This window comes from Anarrhichthys ocellatus, unplaced genomic scaffold (assembly GCF_004355925.1).
Source record: "Anarrhichthys ocellatus isolate YVR2014 unplaced genomic scaffold, GSC_Weel_1.0 scaffold9, whole genome shotgun sequence".
In the NCBI taxonomy this organism is placed as follows: Eukaryota; Metazoa; Chordata; class Actinopteri; order Perciformes; family Anarhichadidae; genus Anarrhichthys; species Anarrhichthys ocellatus.
The window spans coordinates 10,324,799-10,337,293 of NW_022280039.1; the positions used below are offsets into that span (position 1 = coordinate 10,324,799).

A 12,495-nucleotide genomic window follows, 5' to 3' on the forward strand; every position below is an offset into this window, starting at 1 on the left:
ACGGAGAAAGAGACAGTGTAAAAGGCAGGTAGTGGTAACAATGCAAAACACAAACAGATATTCGCAAAGCACCGCCACAGAGTCCACGTAAGCAGCTTGCCCCTTCTTCCCTCTCAAAAAGCATCAAAAATCCGACATGTTCAAGATTTGTTGAACCATCTGGTTTTTGTGGATGGAAATTATTACTTTTCTGCGCTCTGAAAAGTAATAATTTCGCGGCTTCGCTGCGAAGCGCTCAACTCACTTCAGTTTTGTGTTTGATAGTTTTTGTGGCCCCTTCTTCTTTACCAGGTCAGCAAACTCTCCACTGCAATAAGATTTGTCATTCCAAAAATGTTTAACAAAGGAAATTGAACTACTGTAAAAGAATAATCTGGGTAAGGATTTAAATTAAATGTAAGTTACATTTGCGATGATTTCAGCATTTAAGATGATTGAAAGAATCTCATTCATGTCCAGCAGACTTTATCGGTGGAGGCTTTTTTCTTTTTCTCTTTGCAATGCCAAAAATGTTGTGCAAGACACAAACAAACCTGATTTTATCCAGGTCAGTATTGATTTTGTCATTTGGTAAATAGGTTGTTTTGGTTTACTGAATTTACTTGAAAAGTGAATGTTTTTCAGACATCAAGGGTCCGTATAACCATTATATCAGCAGCCTTTCAAGGACTAAGAGGACTTCAATGTTATTGACATATACAGTATCACCTGTATCTTATTTTGATGTCCAGAGATCCTTTAAACAGCAAATCCACACAGTATTTTTTGTTATGTAGCATAGTATTCATCAGTAATCATAGAGTGTTATGTTATGCCTCTTTGGTTTGGTTTGGTTTACCTGACATTAGCGAGAGGTCCGGTGCTCTCAAAGTTAATCTTAACCTCTGGCTCGTCGCTGGAGGACTTGCGAGTGTCAGAGTAGGAGGACACGCTGTTGAAACGGACCTTGTAGCTCCTGGACAAGAGGCGAAAGCAGAGAGATTAGACGCATATACGCATAACTCACAGGGTAACGATGGGAACTGACATGCAGGAATACAAACGCAGGCAGGTCGCGGGTCTAAACTCACTTCCTGTCTTCTGTGTTGGATGTTGGGTGGCGAATCTCCATTAAGGCAGCTCCAAATTTCTGCGGTAGCCAGAGAAAAGGCTGTCAGTAACCTGTCATATAATTAACTTAATTAAACTAGAGTGGTTAATTTCTAACATACCTCTCCATTTTCTGGTGGATCACCATTGCCGAATGTGCTGGTCACCATTAGCACCAGCGTCTCGTGCTCCAGGTCCACCACATCATATTCGTCCATTGACATGACCTGCAGATATCACAGAAAAAAAGAGCATCGGGCGGAGGGAATCTTAGCTTCCATTTACATGGTCTTTTATCTCGCTCTCGTCTCTTGGACACACACTCCACACGACAGATGACCTGAGCGTGTAAATCAAGGCTGAACACACTGCCGTTGGCAGTGGAAGAGGTTGTAATGACCACTCTGTCCTCGCCTCTAACGAGATGATAACATGCTGCTGCCGCACGACGAGCATCCGTGAGGAATACCACTCAGCATGAATGCGTTTGTCTGCCACAGGACTTGTATTTCTGACACGCACACACACGCACAACCAAAGGCGTGAAGAGGAAACAGGCTTTAGCCCCACGACAACGGAGATTTGCCCCGGGCACTCGCATCTGCCCTGCGATCCATCAACAGACACCCACTCTCAGTGACACACACATCCACACACTTGCATGCAGGGATCTCTTCTTGTGTGATTGATCACACTAGGGGGAATCAGGAAGGGAACACAAGATATGACCTGGAGGAAGAGCACACAGTGTATGATTGAGAGCAGCATGTCTCTCTATTTTTCTAAACAGATTTGCACAGCCAGGGGTGCTTCGGGATCTTGTCTTAAACTACTGCACCGCTCAACGCTTCGGTGGTTGAATCTTGCCTCCAACCCTCGGCACTTTACTGCATGAGAGAAGAAGAAAATGTGACAAAAAGACACTTTCTTCTTCTTATACCCTCTCATCGCCTGTACTCAGCTGGCATCTGCCTGGCTTCGTCAGCCGCTGAGCGAGAGGGGTGAGGTATAGAAATGATGTCTTTTCAATTCTTCCTTTTTTTCAAGCTCGTGTCCAACTTTCAGATAAGATGATGCAAGGTAGGAGCAAGCGTACCTTTGCGTCGAAAGCGTGCTGGAAGATTTCACAGAGAGTTTTGGCATAATCTTGCGATTTGCCCGTCTCTGTGGCAAACAGTATGGTGGCTTTCACCCTCTTGGCCATGGCATGGCCCATGAGCTTGGCTGAAAACTTGACAGCCCTGCAGAGGCGAAGAGAGAGACAGTGAGAATGAGATGTAGAAAAGCACAGGGACAAATTGTTGAAACCAAAGACCATTGATTTGAGGGCACAGTTTGCAACATTTAATCCTGTGCCATGACCAGAACACTCCCTCATGTCTGATAAAACATTTGTTATCCAAGTCTCCGAAAAATGTTCTATTTCAAAATACTTTTCCAGGCTCAGATTTCTATTTGGTAGATTTTTTAGCCCAGTGAGTCCAAATAGCTAGATGTTTAATATACAACCTGTGGAATTATGTTGCCAAATAATTGCAAGATGATTGTTGGTCAACACCAAACCAAGACAAGTTCAATGCTAAAACAGTGTTGTGTAAATTCAAATAACTGTCTACCTTCAAATCCTACAGTAACAATAGATATGTTCATGTGCAATTCACCAGGGAACTAAAAGAGAACTGAAGTCTATTTAGCGTCACACACCCCACTTCTTGCTGTGCTTTTGGCTCTGGCCGGCCCTCTCTCACACAGTGGTAAACTTTTGGCAGCGCTTGCTCTGCTTGTTTTATCAATTTAGTTTTAGAAATTTGGAATTTTATATTTCAGAAAAACAGAATGGGGGCAATAGTCCGGAAACACAATTTCTTTCCATACTGTCTTTTCTCTTTGTTTCATACTTATCTATACTTAACCTTGAAATGACTAAAATCTAATTCCATACGTTTCAGCACTTTTCTAGAAGAACCCGGGAGGATCGAGTGGTTGTGTGGACAGTACGTTAAGGTAGGGGATGGATGACAATTGTTTACCTAGCTTCTCAACTCCTCGAGGCAATTACATTAACAGAGCGGAGCGTGCGCGAGTGCATGCATTCACACACAAAACACTGACAAAGCTTTGATTACTCCCTCAGGGGTTGATTGAATGAATTTCACCGCCGAGTACACCAGCTTCCTTCCCGTGTGTCTAACTTTTGTCTTTGGAAAGTGATTACTCGTTTGGCCTTAGATTATCATGCACATATCCTACAGTGAATTATCTTTGACATTTAAGGCTGCAATTTAACTTCGACTCTATAAAAGCAGGATGAGGACAAGAAGGAAACCAAATCACAAATGTAACAAAGCAGTGTTTCCTTCTGATATGCCTGCGTGACTGCACACTCACTTGGCAAGCTTCTTGAATCCGATGGCTCTTTTCTTAGTGGGTGTCCCATTGACTCCTTTCCACACGTGGGTATTCCAGGGATCAGACTTTTGCATATGGGACAAGAAATTAAAGTTCAGAGGTTGTCTTTGTTTAACTTTCAAATCCACTCCAAGACACTGAGACATCGTCTGTGATATTCAGTGTTTTTGCGCAGCTGCTTGGTATAAAGAAGCTGCAATTTACAATTTGCTGTACAAACTTTCCTTTTAACGTGCTGTACCAGCAGGTAATGAGTTCCAACTTTAATCTACCTTAATGCCTTCCTTAATATAGCTCTGCAGCCAACCGGGTTGTAAACATAAGTGCATGTCTATAATTGTGTTGGCGCCCTCTGACAAGCATCCTGTGAATTGCGTTACAGACTATTTAAGTTAATGTAAGTGCAGATATTATTATCACCGACTGTTTTATGGTGAATTCAACCGGAGGCAAAAGAGGTAAAGCTCTAACGCACTATAAGCACTAGATGTTTTCTGTATACCGCCCTCTTACCTGGTACTCAAAGGACGGGGTGAGGCGGTAGTTGAGCATTTCTTGGTGGAAAACCGGTGTGATGCTTCCCGACATGGGAGGCACAATCCACACCCAGTCCCCGGGACAGCCACCTCGCACCCGGTACTCATTCTCCATGTGCTTCATGAAGGACTCTGTGGCCGAGTGGTGGTCTACTATGGTCACTTTGCATGTCTAGAAATGGAGGACACAGACGTTGACTCACTTATTTTCTCTGAGGAATCAGTAACTACAATAGTTAAGACACTAAAGTTGCAAAAGGTAGTTTTTTTAATCAAAATTGGCGTCGTTTCACATCCAAATGTTTTCAATTGATTACATTAAAATGAATCTTTTATGCCTGCTTACATTGGACGAAACTCACGAGTGTCTAACTGCACTAGAGACAAACATATTTAGCCATATTTTGGCATCAATATGAGTGTTTGGAACCTATTGACTGTACAAATGGACAGAGGAGTCCCAGCAGACATTGGTGAGACGGTGAGGTTGTGTCCCTTGCCAAAAAAGGTCCCGGTTGGATGCCAAAAACTGCAATGTGGTTATGAGGTGGAAGCACCAGATGGTTGTTTCCACGTCAAATAATGTTTCATTCAGACATTCTCTTACAAAGCAGGAAATATTGAACGTATTGTTAAAAAAAAGAAAAAAGCTAATGCAAGCGTTTTTGTGTCGATTGACTATTTGTGATCAGACGTCCACACTGTGACATCAGCTCGACATCCTCTTTTTTTAAACATAAAAAAACACTTTTATGCCATTTATGTAGCCTATTTCTACACGTAAATTACATTTCTGTCTCATCGTCTTAAGCCTCTGGTATTTGTAAAAGCCAAAAGCTGTCTTTGATCACACGTGGGAGAAAATTGCCGTCAGGTGACGGAATATAAATTGTGACAAAGTCCATGTTGAGAGGAGTTGCTGTGGCGGATGAATGGACAGGTGTTTGTGTCCCATGTGAAACCAAAAGTCAACATTACTATTACTCCTACTACAACGATTTTGTGTTTGACATTCAAAACATGTGTTTTTGGTGAAGTATTCCTTTAAAATACCGCCACATAAAGATGTTCCTACCTGGAAGCTGTAGAGAACAGCAATGTTGATCTCTACCAGTGCCTGGTCTTTCCAAAGGGAGGAAGTCTTCCTGGTGTCTAAGGCCATCCTGTTAGCAACTTCCTACATGATATAGAAGGAAAATTGAATATGACAGCACTGCAATGAAATGCCTCTGTGACATTCAGGGTTGTTTCATGGATCCAAATCGTTTTCTACACGTTCAACATCTGTAACATCTTCTAACTCGTTGAAGTTAGATTTTGTTTTGTGCCTCAGGGGCTAAATTTAAGGGGCCGGGAATGATCTTAACATTTATTATGTTAAGAGCGTTTGTGACAAAGCACATGACGGCTTTAAGTGCTGTTAATCAGTTTTTGTCTCAGTGTGCACAGTTAGAAGAAGAAGAATGGCATTCTGATTCGATCATTTTGGTGGCGTCCATTTCCAAGGGAGCATGACTCTGTACTTTGGCACAACGCACTACCTCCAGCATGTTGTAGCGTGAGCTGTCGCAGAAGTCCCTCACGCCAATCTCTGTGCCCATGTACCAGCCACTGAAGGGGCAGCAAGTGAACTCCAGACCACCGATCTCCAGCAGCATGTTGGAGACAGCTGGGAGGGCGTACCACTTCAGGTCCAGGTCCTTGAACCACTCGTACCTGGGCAGAGCAAACAGGGGAATGACCTGTGGGATCTGAAACTATATTTCAACTTCCCTATGCCCCCTACTGAAGTAGGTGAACGTCCAACATTTACAATATTCACAGTCATTAAGTATAAGAATGTGTAGCTGCCTTTTAGAGCGCAAATGTTTATTCCTGAGACACGTATCATAAAAAAAGAGAAGTGCAGCCAAAACCAACATTAACACAAACACACCACTTTTGACAGCTTTTCAGTGCTGGACAGAGCAGACAGGACCTCAATCTACCTCCCAGCACTCAGTCCTCACACCCTCTAGAGGGGTTGATAACATCGCTTTCAGTGTGTTGTTTGCAGAGACGGGTCTAATCTCGTAATGATGAAGCGCTGTTGGTGGTCGAGGCCTGTGCCAAGCTGCTGCCAGAGCTGAGGACCTGTTGATGCAGGGTGCGGAGCAAGAGATGCCAATATATATATATTTTTTTGTTGGGGGGGGGGGGGTCTGGCAGTGAGATCAGTGAGTCAAGGGATTCTGAAATGCTCTCTGTAGCCTGTAGAGACGCAGCGATAGCTCTGCGTGCATCTGTGCATATGAACACTAGTGTAGCTGTCGTACCCGACTCTTTACCGTGATTACAGGTATTAGATGCAGCAGCTTAATGCTTGAGATCTCAAGGGCTTTGTAGCTTTATTAAGCATCAACCAATGTGAGAAACGTTTTCTTAGAAGTAAAGTGAACCTCACTAACAAGCCCCATGGTTACCACAAGAGCCGACATAGCAACAGATAAAGCATGGCTAGCTGTGCTTTCTGGGAACATGCAGCACAGTTGGAATGTGACAATAATCCAATCAGACTTCTTGGCTGAAAAGTACCCCATTGTTTAAGAAGTGTTGTTAAGAGACGTGTGAGTGGGTGGATGGCATTTTTTTTTTTGTTGTGCGTCGCCCCCACTGTTCTTGTTTTTCTCCATTCCGTATATTTTTTGCACACTTAAGAGGGAAGGCATCACTCACTTTGGGTGTGTGAACGGCACCTCCAGGATGAGGTCTTCAGACATCTCAAACAGCTCAGGGTCGTTCCCACTGGCTTGAAGCAGGAGGGGCAGGACATCGAAGCGACCCTTCGGAGCTTTCCATCCGAGCTTCACGCAGATCTGGTGACAAAAGGCAACACGCAAGCTGAGCGCAAATAGGACACCTGATTTCTTTTTTGCAGGTTTACCACGCAGACTTAAGAGTAATAATCCTCTTTCGTACTTCAGTGAATTCAACATTAGCGGGGTCTCCGTGGATATTGTCATCAGGCTGTCTGTAGCCAGCATAACGAATCAGCTGATTGTTCCACACTCGAAAGTCATGCTTGCCATCTGTCCTCTGAGGAAATATGGTGATGGCCGACCTACAAAAAAAAAAAAGACAAAAGAAAGTATCTCAATAATGTGTAATGTAGATATTAATAACAATTAATAATCTCATGTCTGGAAAAAATCATTGGGAATGACATAATTAGATATCTGAACCGTGCCACAGCAAATTCTTAGATCAATAGCATGTTGATATCTGCACTGTTTAAGGTGAGCCACACAGAGTTTTTCATGCACTGATCAATTGAAATTTTGAGCTATTTGTTGTTTGTAAAATCTCTTCTTTCAGACTAGCGGAAATAAAACATGCAAAATAATACTTTGTATATTTAAACAGGTCGTTTTCTCAAAATGAGTTTTTTTCTCTGAGGCAGAAATCTCCACTTCAGTAGCTCTTACATACTCTAAACTTTCCAGTTTCATATGAAGGTTTTTAGAGAGGGGCTTGTTCATAAAATGACAATTTTGACAATATTTTCTGGTTTAAGGAGTGATAGTAAAAAAACCTTCGACAATAATATTTTAGCGAAATGGAACAAGAATATTGAGCCTGGCTTAATCCAATGTGCAGAGTTCTGCTGTGGAAATGTATGCAAATTAGCAGACATTTAATAAGATAATGGATCATTTGCATATTTAAGCATTACATTTCGGAAAACTTGTAATACAAAAAATAATTGCCTTAATTTATGTAATTATCTATTAGTTCAAATGTGTTCCCTGTTCACCTGGAGTGTCTCCCCTGAAGGAGTAATCTGCTGTGCAACAAAGCATTAGATCCCGAGTATGAATATCTAAGTACATCAATCAACAAGATCGCTAACAGATGGTTGGTACTGTACATGTAATCCGCCCAAAGGCATTTTCAATCATGCTAACTCAGAGGACTCGTGGCTTCTACCTTTAGTCTGTTCTACATCTCAGTGGTGTTTTAATGCCATGACCGGGTAAAAAAGAAAAAGCAAAGTGGTAATACTGCTAAGCTGGTTGTAAGTCACTGAGGAGGGAGAGCAGCTGGTGTGAATCTGGGCCGGTTGTGCCAGCAGTCTACATCCGCAGGGAACGGTCTGCTGGGGGAATTGGTCAAACCAATAGTCATAGTCTGTACGATCAGACATTTCATTTCACTATTAGCACTTGTGGACAACATATACAGTTGGGTAATCGATGTCCAAAAGAAGCAGGACATATTGTATTCAGCAAGCTAAATGTATTCATTTTTCCAGATGCAGGTAAAACTTTGTTGTACGTGAGTCAAATACTTTTGACAGATGATGTATTAGCACTTCACTTAAAAATAGAGAAGTAAAAAGAGAAGATTTTATGACATAAAATCACATCCTGTACAGCAGTATTTGATATTTGTGTAGTAATAAGTTGTAACCAATGGCTTTGTTAATGTTTAATAAATCATTTACTAATGCTTCATAGATTGGTTATTAGCTGTTATAAGTATGGGTTTCCAATTTGTGAAAACTCCCTTTGACTAGTTACATCGTTGACCATTTGTTTCTATAAAAAGGCTGCAGACATTGTGCACCAAAATACATTTTTGACATTTGTTAACGGCAGACTTGATGGATCATTTAGAAATGAGAAACCTATGCACTTATAAAGTATTAGTAGACGACCGATGATGCAATTCCTTAAAACGTTTAAATCCTTCATAAAATACACTTTAAAAAAAGTGGTAGTGTGATATTACAACATACTGTATATTGTCTTTTCATGTAAATGTTATTTAGTTCAAATAACATTTACACGATAATCTCCCACTTGCTACGGATATTTACTGCACTGTAGCGCTGCACAATTTTTCCCACTTGAAATCAACTGAATCGTTTGTTTTGTGCTTCCTTACATTATATTCATATTTTGTCAAAAACTGTTTTTGTAACATTGACAGGTGATTTGGAATAAGCAAAAGGATTCCAGAAAGTATTGCAAACATGTTGCAATATCTGTATTTATGTGCCTGTGTTTATTTATGTTAAAACCAGCCAGACTGAGAGAGGATGTTCTGCTGGCTTTCATCAACATGTGTATCCGGGCTGTCCCTCCGAAGGCCAGGCTAAGAGTAGTAATGAGTCAGAAGCTATCCGTCTTCCAAGAAGTAAATACGAGGTGTCACATGCGATTAGGACTTGGCAGAATGCGAGAGAGCGCCTCGCAGGTCTGACAAATGACTGCTTGTTAGCCAGGTCTGCCGCCTCGCCAACGAGGGCAGTGATTGGTGCCGAGACGCTGACAGAGAGACAGGCAGCAGATAGTGTCAGATACAGTGCGAAGAGACGGAGGGCCTCGCTTACAGATGGGACAGTGGGTCAAGTCAGGGCAGTCGAAGATGGAGAGAGGGGGGGGGGGGTGATGAGATGCACCGAGCAACAGATGGTGGAGGCAAACATGTGTAGGAACACAAGCGGGAGTTGAACACTAGAAAACATGATAAGGAAACCAGACGAATAGTTGAGCTGTGTGTGTGTGTTTGTACTTGTTTTTACCTCAGGTTGCCTTTGTTGGTGGCGTACTTGAGGTGGTTGCAGATGTAGTTGTACATTCCATGAGCTGTTGTGCAGTCTCTAGCATCAAAAACCTAGGAAGCAAACGTGAAAATGAAACCTCAGGGAGCAGGTTTTACGCACAGCGAAGTGCTTTGAATCCACAAATCATATAAAAACAGGACTTTTTTGTGTGTAAGCTGATGTGTTACAGTAAAATGACTGAACCCAAACAACAGCTATTGATCTCTGAGCATCTTCGATATGCAGAATCCATATTGATCCACATTACCTTTCAAAATGTCTGAAACAACATGTAAAGAGTGGAAAGCATCGACAGCCTCCCTGTATATTACCTGTAGTTTGGACCACTGGATCCTCCCGACGCATCGGGAAGCGTTCCTCCAGGCGTGCTTGGCCCCATAAATCAGTTCGGTGTCTTTCAGCTGGTAAGTTCCTGAAGCTTCAATCTCCTTGGTCACCTCCTCCAGCCTGTCCACATGGGCCTTAGAGCCAAACCTGCAGGCAGGACAGATGCACAGCAGAATAAGAGAACATGTAGGCCTACGTACAGTACGGGTGGAGCCAAATCCAAATACGGCAAAAGCATCCGCTTCAAAATTCAGCAAAGCAGAAATAGTGATTTCTAATAGCTTTTTTACAAATACGTTAAAAAATGATTTGTTTTTGGGAAGAACGAAAGCCACGAGCTGGTGTTCCTCATATAACTGAGCACGGTGGGTATTTATGCTCCACCTGCTTCTGCAGATGTGACAGGAAGACAATAGAGAGTGGAAGGGAGCCGGATAGAGTCATTGCTATACAACAAAAAGACAATGCAGAGAGTAGAAGCGTGATAAGCAATGCAAATAAAAAAAACATATGAAGTATTAACATTAATTATTGCCCATCCGTGGCAGAAATTAACTTAACTCTCAACTCTGCAGATGTAACAGGCCGGGCTCACCTTTTGATGGAGGTGTAGTACTGGTCTATGAAGTCAGTGGCCAGTGGAAGAAGCTCCTCTTCGGTTCGGACCTCGTCTGGTTTGCGGACGTGCTGGTTGGGCATCATCACAGAGCCATTGCACACATTTTCAGAGCAGATTGGCAGCTGAAAAAGACAAACACCGTGGCAGATGAGGGAGGCTTTATCGGGGATTAATTCTGCTTGTTGGCTTTTCTTCATTGCCAAATTGCAACTGAAGAGCCAGGTGATCATGGCGTATGGTACAGCTCTCTGGTAATGTATCTGCAAATATCAACAATGTTTACTCTCCAGCGAAGAATGACACGAACAGAAAACGCCGGCTCCCTGTGTGTTCAGGCCTTCAGGATTCACTCACAAGAGACTGTGATCTGTATCCATCTCTGTGTTGTGATTGAATGCAAAATGAAAGAGGCACGGCAAACTCTTAATTTTCAAAAGCCAGAGCTATCACATTACCATTCCTTCTGTATTCATTTTGGATTAACTGGCCAAGTCTTGGTTCTGCTTCATATGAAACAGACGGAAATGCTTCAATTAAACTTCATGCAAAATAGAATCATTTGAAAGAAAAGAAAACCAATCCAAGTTCCTTAGACTTTTTTTGGCTGCTCTTCTAGCTGTTGTGTGAACCATAATCAGTACGGCTCTTTTGCCCTTTGGAAGGAAGTTTCTAACACTCTCGGGGTGCTGTGGAAAAATATGTTCACATGAAATATTTTACCAGACAACGTACTTCAACGTACTGCCATGTCCAGAGAAATGAAGACATGGAATGGTTTGCCATCAGACAAAAAGAGCTTGAAGAAATACTTGACGGCACAGAACACCCGCCCCTTACTATATCTGTTTTTTTATTTAAATTGTGTTTCCTTTCCTCAGTCACTGCATACACTTTGTTTGTTTTTAGTGGTACTACAATTTTATTTTATAGCTGTATCAAATGTTTTACTACTCACATATATTTTGTTTATGTTTGTCATCGTTGTCATTTTTATTATTGTCTATTCATTCTTTTTTGTAGTTTGCTTGTTTTTATTTAGTTTTTTGTTTCCTTTTGGACACACACAAACTAGACTTTCTTGCTAACCCTTCACTACTGTTTTCCTGAATAAAAAGGTGTCAATATGATTTAGACCACAAAAGAACTGCAACTGTATTTCGGTACGTAAGGCCAACAGACCATTGGTAGATCACATCCATCCACGCCAAAAGGTTTTCAAATTCCAGTTGTATCATAATCTGTTTCACTTGGTTCAGATAAAAGGCCAGTTTTTATTGTAAGTTCCGGACTCTGAATGCACACAAGGGATCATAATAACAGTTTGACAATCTCTTTCATTACATGGCTCACACATGGCTGGCACGCATGTTAATGAATGAGCAAGTCAGTGAGTCATGGATTGGTATCTTTCTATTAAGCGGAGACAGGAAGACAGAAAGAGCGAGGAGGAACCACAGAAAACAGACAGATGCAGAGGGAAAATTGCTCATCGCTGAGAGCAACCTTGTGTGGTCAGTTTAATATGATTGGAGTTGAAGTCAGCTGTCACTTTGGTTTGCCTAAATGCCTTCACCAGCTTAGAGAGATCGAATGAGTGAGCGAGAGCGGACGACAGGAACGACGGCGCAGGCGAAGAGGAAATTTGACACTGACCCCAGTGCTGCTAAAATTGGCTTGTTACGCTGAACCACACACTTGCACTGTCCAAACACCCAAGATGTGGACCGGCAGTCCGCCAAAAATAAACTTCCCTTCGTGTCCCTTCCAACAAATCCAACCCCTCGCTTGACAAAAAGATGAGAAAGTAAATTGGAGTAAGAATATGTGAATGAAAAGACACAAATAAAAAAGGGATATTTCCAAAATAAAAGGAGGAAGCTGGGAAAGGGTAATTGACAACAAGAGAG

General features: G+C 42.0%; 1 protein-coding gene across 1 annotated transcript in view; it reads right to left on the bottom strand.

Moving 5' to 3' along the window:
• The window catches only part of nos1 (nitric oxide synthase 1 (neuronal)), a 37,755-nt gene that overhangs the window by 11,301 nt on the left and 13,959 nt on the right, over positions 1-12,495 (bottom strand). Inside the window, exons 5-17 of the mRNA XM_031849103.1 lie at positions 10,565-10,710; positions 9,954-10,116; positions 9,601-9,692; positions 6,993-7,134; positions 6,750-6,889; positions 5,576-5,750; positions 5,110-5,211; positions 4,012-4,206; positions 3,478-3,563; positions 2,186-2,330; positions 1,212-1,316; positions 1,071-1,129; positions 839-955 (exon numbers count right to left, since the gene is read on the bottom strand). Coding sequence (XP_031704963.1) covers positions 839-955; positions 1,071-1,129; positions 1,212-1,316; positions 2,186-2,330; positions 3,478-3,563; positions 4,012-4,206; positions 5,110-5,211; positions 5,576-5,750; positions 6,750-6,889; positions 6,993-7,134; positions 9,601-9,692; positions 9,954-10,116; positions 10,565-10,710 — 1,667 coding nt within the window. The remainder of the gene's footprint in view (positions 1-838; positions 956-1,070; positions 1,130-1,211; positions 1,317-2,185; positions 2,331-3,477; positions 3,564-4,011; positions 4,207-5,109; positions 5,212-5,575; positions 5,751-6,749; positions 6,890-6,992; positions 7,135-9,600; positions 9,693-9,953; positions 10,117-10,564; positions 10,711-12,495) is intronic.